Genomic DNA, 9,016 nt, shown 5'->3' on the forward strand with positions numbered 1-9,016 from the left:
GAGAACAGGTCATGCTTAAAAGGAAAACGCCCAGTGCATCCTGTATGGCACTATAATAACTGCATCTGGAGTAATGTTTCTGTCAGCCGGCAAAGGATTCGGATGATTACAATAACAAGGTTTCAATTCCCACTCCACAAAGCATTTCGGTGTGTGCAGTACATCACGTGTGTGATTTATACCTCAGCAGAGCCCACACTGAATATAGGCTATCCACTGTACTGTACAAGCAACACTGTGTGATATTATTAACAGGGATGTGCCTTTGCACCCGGGACAAGCTCAGACAACTTCTCTGGTTAGTGCAGATTCTTTTGGCATCGTGTTGTCAGCGTGGCTGGCTGTGATGACTCATGTCGAGGACAAAAGCAACAAGCAATCTGGTTTTGTTTTGATCACATTTAAGTATTAAGAAGAACAAGTGCATTAAGGGCGTGCCTCGGAATGATTATTTAGCACTGCCAAATCACATGCTCCATAAAGAACTTAAAAGAATTTGAACCGCAAAGACTAATCTAAGGGAGGGAGGAATAACATTTGTTTTTTTTTATCTATCAATGCACCTTCTTTTTACACTTTATGATTATGTATACATATTCATAACTTGTCATTGTAACATTACATTAAAATTTTAATTCGAAAAAAAAACTTTGCACTTTTAGAAATGTAATATGGAAACACTTGGATAGTGTATCCCAAAGTTAGTTATATTATGATAGGAATTTAAATCAGTCAAAAAGAAGAAATATTCAACACAAAACTTTTATTTGTACTGTGAGGAGTCACATGGCTTCAAAGCGCATTTGATCAATTTAGGCAACATCTTCATGTTACGAAGCAACGACACAAAATAATGTCACGCCTTTTTTCCGGTCAAAATATTTTGTTTGTATATCTACGTCTTAGAAGCATTTCAATAAATCACTGGTAAACACCACACTGAGCTGCAACCCTAGCTGGATAGTCACCACAGTGTAGACTGTAACAACATTCTATAATTTGATCATTCTTAAACATAGCCAAAACAAATACTAATAATAATGATAATAAAATAAAATAAACCGTCTCTGCAATAAAATAAAAAATTACAGATCTTTATACACCCCAAAACAATCAATAGATTGTATCCTTAAAAAGCAGATACAAAATATATACATCTTAACAAATTATAGAGACTTCCAAAAATCTATTTTTGTTTCACCTGACCCAATTAATTAAGAAACTTGGTCATAAATATAGATTGCTAGAATGTGGAAACAAGGAGGGCCAACATTAAGAACATGTTTTAGCAGAGCAGCATACCTAATAAAATAACTTTGCCCCAAATAGGGCAGCTTTGTTTTTCATTCATTCATAAAAAAATAAAATAATAATTTAAAAGGCACTTTTCAAAAGTTGTCCAAGTGGATAGTAAGTCAAGATAAACCAAAAGCGTTCAAGGACAATCAGACTGACAGGTGCTCGGTCTGTGTGGAACACAAATCTAAAGCTCAAAGACATCTCTTTGAAACCACCAATGGAAACAAACCATCAGTAATACAGTATGAACCTTTCTTAAAATACCTTATGTTTCCCAACCCAAAATTTGCAACCAAAACACAGTCGGGGATAAATAAGTCCCGATTAGTCCATCATAACAACTTACATGAGAGAGAAAATAACTCTGACCTGCTGCTGAAATGCCATGTGCTCCGAGCAGTTGTACATTTTGTTGCAAGCACTTGTCTATCTTTAGTGTCAAATGAGATATTGTCGTGTGGCTGGAGTTGGGACAAAACAAAAACCCATTCAAATAAGTTAAAACCTTAATGATTATAATGTTAAAGTAAAATCACGCCGCGTTATAAAAGAAATCCAAAAAAATGCACCAATTGGATGTATCTCTGCATCTGCCATTCAACACTTCCTGTAATGACCACAACATTGTTACAATACAGGGGCGTTAGATATGGAACATTCATAATCCTGTCCAAATGAATAATGTGATTTATATCTCAGTCCCAATATCTTCCCTTTTCTTTCACTCGTATGAGTAATTGTAGATTTTGTTTTGGAAAAAAAACGATCCCCAGTGGCGAAGTGACCCATAAATCTGTCAGGGTTCAAGCGCTGCACTCATAGCATGGCTTACAAAACTATGCTCTCCCAATATTTATTTCTCCTACTGTGTCTACAATCTTTAACTTACTGACTTGCTTTCTATATTACGTACGCAACACAAACACTATCAACCCTCTGACCTTCTGGCTAACACATATTCTTTGACCTTCCAGTTAATAGACACACTATATCTGCACTTACAGTATGGCAGTGTTCTATGTAAGTTAATTAAATAACTGTCCAAACCATGACACATTGCCGATGTGATCTGAACAATGAAATACTTGAAAATCAAATATTTGTATTAGAAGTTGTTTGTGTACCTTTAGTGCAAAAAAAGGAAAAAGTAATTGTTTAATTACAACATTTGGCAAATTAGTTTTGACTGACACCTTTGCAAATGTCCCCTATATGGAAATAAAATAAGGCAACCATAATATTTGATCTTTTTACAATTGAAGAAATAATTACTTGTGGGCCAAGATAAAAGTGTCCCCATTGGTGGGTGAGGGAAATAATAATCCACAGTTGTTTGCTGATATGTTAGTGGCCAGTTCTTTGTCCATATTTAGTGAAAAATAAAACTGATTAGACTTGATTTTGAAGGTTGAGGTTTTTTTCTCTAGTTCTGGTGTCTCTTCATGTGTAGTGCCAGGTGGTCAGAGCGGGAGAAACAGCGGCTACACACCCCGCACTGGAAAGGCTTCACCCCCGTGTGTTTCCTGAAATGGCGAGTCAGCTCATCGGAGCGGGCGAAACGCCACTCACAACCCTCCCAGGAGCACTCGTACGGCTTCTCTCCTTCAGTGGACAACAAATTTAAAAAAATTAAAAATTAAGCTAGCAGACATACAAAACATATTTGGATACATTCCCTTTGATAACCAACATGACTTTCATATATCTCAAATGTCGAATAGACGAGTTGTTGTAAACGCTGATCATTTTCTCAAACACGCGCCTCAACTTGTGAGCCATAAATAGTTTAGTTTAGTTTATTTTGATCACATAGATACACAACATTAGCCTTGAAATCCAGACTGGAGCAAATTTAAATGTGCAAGCGGCGAAACACATCATCACAAACATATCATAAATAGAAAAAAACAAAAAAAACAAGGCCAAGTGTCATTGTTTATACTCAATACTGACCCAATAGGTGTAGGTCGAAGCATTTTTTACACCTAGCTTATTATACCTACCCTTTTTAGATTCTATTTCATGTATTTGTTCTTCATGTTTTATTTATTTTTTATTGTAAATCTCAGCGTGCCCTGTCTTTTTCCCTGACCCCCTCAGTGAAAGCTGCTGGTTTATGCAATTTGACAGCAGCGAGATGAGGGCCCAGTGTCTGTCGGCAGCAAGAATGCATCTGCATGCCAAGTTTGTTTTTCTGCGTGGCAACATCCACCACCCTCACCCCTAAAATAAGGCCTGAACTCAGATCTCAGATTTTTTACCTGTGTGGGTCCGTAGGTGGGCTTTCAAATGAGAAGACTTGGTGTAGACTTTCTGACACCCTGAGGAAAAAAAAGAACGCTCATCAAGGTCAAAATACAGAACATTCTCCTCTAGCTTGGATGTGGCCTAAAAAGAATTCTGTTTCTAGTGTTGCAAAACTCAACAGACTTACCTAGGACATTACAGTGGTGAATCCGCCGTCTCTCCAGATCAGGATTATGCCTTCGGTTGTTGTACTTGTTGCCCTGAGCCGGCTGGGCCAACACTGGGGACAGCGGGCCAACAACACCCGGCCTCGTCTGAACCGGTGTCAGGCTTGAACGCTGGACCGGCACGGGATGTGGGCTTTGGACTAATCCGACAGTGGAGTTCTGGTGTGCAGGGCTTTGGGTTGAAGACTGCCCTGGATCGACTGGATTATTATGGGTGGGAAAAGTTAACTTTGAGGCGATGCTGGCTTCGTAGGAGGGAGGCGGGGACAGGTTGTGAAGGAGCTCCTTCCCCCTGTCGGGACTGGAGGGCTCGGAGCTGGGCGGAGAAGGCGGCAGATAGGTCGGCCTCTGCTGACGAGGACCCAAGTTCCCCAAGCTCCGACTAAAGGTAAAACTCTGAGGGCCGCTTGTGGGCTTCGCTGCTGGATTCTGCGTTGGGACGTTCCCAATTGAAAGACTCAACGGAGCCATGGGGATTGGGTTCAGCTGGGACCCGTGAGCCAGCTGCTCCAAGTCAGAGTTCAAAAGCTGAAAGAGGGGAACGTCCGGGAAATCGGGCACTTCCTGTTTGATGAAAAAGTTGCCGTGGCTGTTGGGGTTGTCGGCAGCAGCAAAGACACCTGGGTAATCTGTGAAGGTAGGTGGCGCTCCGTTGCCCTGACAGGAGGGGTGCATGTGGGAGTGTGACGGCTCTGTTTTGATCTGTCTCACGGCCCTGCACAGGCCAGGGTGCAGGTACGCCACTTCGGGAAGCAGCAGGCTCATGTTGACGCTGTACGGGGAGGAGAAGTCCTCGGGGAAAGGCGGCTCCAGCATCAGGGCGCTGTCCCTGCACAGCAGTTTGGAATTGACTATGTCCTGTGGGTGTGACGGCAGGTAGCTGTCCATATCCGGTTTACCCTGAAAAACAAAAAGAGGAAAAAGGAAATTACAGAGTCAGCCTAAAAAAAAAGTTGCATCACTATCTGTTTATCCCAATGCACTGGTATAAGAAAGGCAAAAGTGTCCAGGAATTGATCCAGGCTGTTCCATAGGTTATTGATTTGTTATTTCATCATGTTCCAAAAAGACCAGCTTGTTGTGCTTTGTAAAAACCACCCATCTTCCATTAACAACCAAGCCCCACAACATAACAAAACCAACTGCTGTGTTTAAATCTGGGGATGCATTTGGGGCCTACACTTGTGTACACACACTGCCACATCAAAGACGCCCCATCCACCACCACCCCTAAACCCCCCCCCCCCCCCCCACCTTTTTTTTTTTGAACAAGCAGCAGACGCCCTTTTGAATACGCTCCAGCCTAAGCTGTTTGGAAATTCGCGGCTGAAATTAGAACATCCAGTTGCTCTGCAGCGCTGCTATATGCATCTTCCTGACAAGTTTTCGGGAGCGGGGTGCAACGTTTCACATCCCAGCCCCATGCATGCCCCTGCTGCTACTGCTTGGGCTTCGGAACGAGTCGGTGAATGTCAGCATCAATACGGACGCACAGTCAAAGCGATATATCAGTCAAGTGTTTGGGACAGTAATAGTAGCGAATACACTCAAGCAATCACACAGGCCTACATCTAATATAAGGCATATGCATCTTTAAATGAAAGCAGCCCTGTTTGGCTTTGATCAGAAAAACACACACAGGGTCTCTACGTCAAACCAGCATCAGTAAACAATGTGATGCTAGATGCAAAAAGAAAAACAAAAATGCAATCCCCTACCGAATTGTAATCCTGAAAAGAGGAAGTTCCCGGGACGGCATCCCTCGTGCCAAAGAGCACTTGTCCATGATGTTCTTCACCTCCTCTCAGACCGTCGGCTGTCAGTGGTGGTGCAGTTGTGGTTTTACGGAGAAACTGCGCGTCCTGCTGCTGCCCCGGAGCGACCCAAACATTATTCCTCACGGCGGCGGCCATAAAAGCAGATGGTAATAACAGTCCTAACTGTAACTATCCTGTCACGAATAAATTAAACATAAAGGTGAGCATTTGTTTTCGAAACAATCTGTGACGAGCAAAAGGAGAGCCAGCTGTCAAACGTTCATTCTCCCTTTTTTTTTTTTTTTTTTTTTGCTTAGCGTTGGCTTGTCAAATTACGCAACTGCGTGATATCAGCGCGTCTGCAGGGCGGGGCTGAACATGTAGAAAATAAACAGGACAAGCAGCCGATCGGGGTACACCTAACGCAATGGTAGGCTCGTGTGTGTGTGTGTGTGTGTGTGTGTGTGTGTGTGTGTGTGTGTGTGTGTGTGTGTCTGTGTGTGTGTTGTGGGACGAGGTGAAATGGCTGAGGGTAGAAATAACATTTAACACGTGATGGGATAAAGAGGCAATAGAGGAGGATGAGTGTGTCAAGTGTTGGTGGTGACCATAAACGTTTATTCTCTGCCCTTAGAATAAAGTGACTCAGGATGTCATTGGTTTAATCAGGGGTGTGTGTTTTTCAGGTTCTTGTAGAACAGGTTGTGTCATCTTTAACTTTTTAATAAGACTTGAAGGCCAAGAGACGAATAGGGGTTTAAAAAGGTTAAACTTGAATTAAATGCACATTTTTACAGATTTTATTTAAATATACAAAAGGTCATTCTTGCCCTTTAAGTCCTCAATGGACAGATTTAGAATGATGGCCTATTAAGAGTCTCATCTGTGCTACCACAGTGATTCAAGTTAGTGCAATTTTCCTATAATTTTTTTTTTCTTCCCCTGATGCGGTTTCTGATTTGCATTGGAGCCTCCAGCGCGCTTGCTTGGGTCCTGGTCCGGCATGTTAAAAACGCCACTGCAGTGCAGCTGTCTGTCAGGACTGCATACTTGATGCCAACATTCCTGAGCCGGCAGTGAAGCCTGCACACACACACACACACACACACACACACACTGGCAGTGGATAGTTCCATCAAAATAGCTCAGCATTTCTCTCAAACACATAGTGACACACTTACATTCAGCAATATGATGATCTGCGCCAAACCTGCCCTGTGCGTGTCACTGTAACTTTTTACCCCATGATAAACCAAACTTAATTGTAAAGGTGCAGCGTTCAAGTGCTTATATTTACCTGTTTGTCTTGACCTCGTAAAAACGTTGACATCTGATTTTTTTTTGATCTGCCCTTTTATGTTCTTAACATCCTGGGATATAGTCAAACATATCCGGCTCAGCAGTGAATGAGAATCAGTAATCCAACCTCCAGCCCTCTTGAGATCACAGTGGCAGCAGTTCTATACCTCGGCTTAACAAAACAGAATTGACTTGACAGGGTTTAGTTTCTCTCTCTCTCTCTCTCTCTCTCTCTCTCACACACACACACACACACAGGTGTATATGAGTTATTACACCATGACAATGCCAGTGCAACATGCTGGAACTGGTAGCACAGGTATGCCACGATGTTGGCACGGATATGGACAAACGCTACGCCACATTTCATTGTAGGTTAATCAGTGTGGGTTAAAGGATTTCTTTATATATTTTTTTAAACGTGACATTCACTGCCACTCCCATCCATGTTTTTCCTTCGGGCAGTTTTGTCCCATTAAATTAAAATGCTGTAACTGCACCCTCTCTCATGACTGAACACGTTTTAAATGTGAGTATCTCTGAGGTTAGACAGGGTCACATGCAAAACCTAAACATTATTAAGGAAAAAAAAACTGTTAATAGGGTATGGTACCACCATTCAGTCATAAGTGACAGCGAGAGGTATTTTCTGCAGGCTGTCTTTACCCTCATAAAAATTCCTCTTCAAATCAAATATTTAACTAACCTTCTTCTAACTCCCTCATTTTACTCCACACAATTCAAATTCAACTTATTATTACATTTTTTTCTGTTATATTCTTTCCTTGTTTTGCTGTAAAGCTATTTGTGGCAGTTTTTGAAAAGCCTTATAAAAAAGATTATATTTTTAAGTTTACCTGTAATCATTCATATTGTTTTTATTTCAACTTAATTTATTAAGTAGTGATATTATTCGAGTGAGTGCTCACAAGGAAATAGTCCCATGTTTTTCTATATTTTCATGGTGCAGTAGTTAAAAAAAAAATCTGTAAGATATTCAAATGACTGCTGATCGTCCAATTAGAAGCTGAGTGATTGCCTGTCATGTGCTGACCTTTCAAAGTGCAATTTAAATCCGTGGATGTCTTCAGCTCCAAGAGGAGCAACTGTCATTCCTGGCCGGGGCTCTTCCTGTATACGGTGAATGTGAGCCGAGCCCTCCTCCATATCCCCCATATTAAAACCCTCACAATATGCCCAACAACTGCACAGCGGAGGAGAGGGAATGCACGGTATGTGCTTACAGCATCACAACTCCTCTCACATGGACTAATATGGCCAAGCCAAGAGGGGATAGGACAATAAACACATGCAGCACATTGCTACTGTAAGCAAAGTGTGTCTTTCATTTTTTATTTTCGAAAGGGGTGAAATAACTTCCAATAAGCAGATCAAATGATTTAGTGTGTGTGTGTGTATGTTGCTTGTGAAATGAATCTGAATTTTAGCGTGTATATTTTTGTGCAGCTATGATTTCATCATTCGTCTGATGTTAATCTTAAATGTTATGACATTCGGTGTGACACAAGAAATACAAACAAATCTTATGCTCTCTATATATAGTCTATCGTCTAGCAGGTGCTTGGCCACTAGAGGGCAATGGTCAGCTGCAGTGGAACTTCATTTGTGCATTTTTAACGTACTGAAGCTTTGTACTGCTGAACCATCAAAGGAACACTGTTAATGCATTCCTGTTTTATATTGTGTATAATTACCTTCTATAGCCAATGAGTGGAAACAGCAGCGGGATGCTTTCTCACACAATCAATTGACACTTTCATTTAGTGGCTATTAATTCTTTCTCTTTTTTTTGCCATGTGTACTTGATGACACTATGAGTTAATTTTAAGACGCTGATTATTCTCTTTATAAATAAAAATCTTGACATCTGACATTATGCATTGATACAAGGACAATTATTCTAAAAAGATTGCTTCATACATATTTTTCTTTTGACTTTCCATATTCCCTTTTAAAACCTCGAGTAGGCACTCAGAATGATAATTTATTTGATGTCAGCTTTACAAAGCCTGCCCTTGAAAAAAGACAATCAATAATTCCTTCTTTGGCTTTATTATTTCGTCTCAAGTTTGGCTGTGTTACAGAGCTTGGCTTGTTGACTCTCTACAGCATTTATCTGATCTGACACAGTTTCATTAGGCATTAGTAATCATTTCCATAGCACAC

The 9,016-nt window shown here is 41.0% G+C and overlaps 1 protein-coding gene across 4 annotated transcripts; it reads right to left on the reverse strand.

Annotated features, from left to right (window-relative positions):
* Positions 1-531: 531 nt before the first annotated feature.
* On the reverse strand, positions 532-7,035 carry klf5b (Kruppel like factor 5b). 4 transcript variants are annotated; one of them, XM_080038030.1, is made up of 5 exons: positions 6,828-7,035; positions 5,492-5,638; positions 3,734-4,673; positions 3,561-3,620; positions 532-2,901 (listed from the first exon to the last, which is right to left on the reverse strand). In XM_080038030.1, the coding sequence occupies exons 1-5, from the start codon at positions 6,858-6,860 to the stop codon at positions 2,723-2,725; spliced, it is 1,359 nt and encodes a 452-aa protein (XP_079894156.1). In that variant the 5' UTR covers positions 6,861-7,035; the 3' UTR covers positions 532-2,722. The 4 variants fall into 4 exon arrangements, with proteins under 4 accessions (XP_079894156.1, XP_079894155.1, XP_079894154.1 ...); XM_080038029.1 differs by having other exon boundaries at positions 5,492-5,641; XM_080038028.1 differs by having other exon boundaries at positions 5,492-5,724.
* Between the last annotated feature and the right edge of the window lie 1,981 nt (positions 7,036-9,016).

This window comes from Ammodytes marinus (genome assembly GCF_949987685.1).
Source record: "Ammodytes marinus genome assembly, chromosome: 12".
In the NCBI taxonomy this organism is placed as follows: Eukaryota; Metazoa; Chordata; class Actinopteri; order Uranoscopiformes; family Ammodytidae; genus Ammodytes; species Ammodytes marinus.

Coding starts and splice junctions, on each gene's coding strand:
- klf5b (XM_080038028.1), bottom strand. CDS start 5,686: ATGGCCGCCGCCGTGAGGAATAATGTTTGGGTCGCTCCGGGGCAGCAG. Junction 4,674..5,491: donor CTTTTCAGGATTACAATTCG/GTAGGGGATTGC, acceptor TTTGTTTTTCAG/GGTAAACCGGATATGGACAG. Junction 2,902..3,560: donor CCACCTACGGACCCACACAG/GTAAAAAATCTG, acceptor TGTCCACTGAAG/GAGAGAAGCCGTACGAGTGC.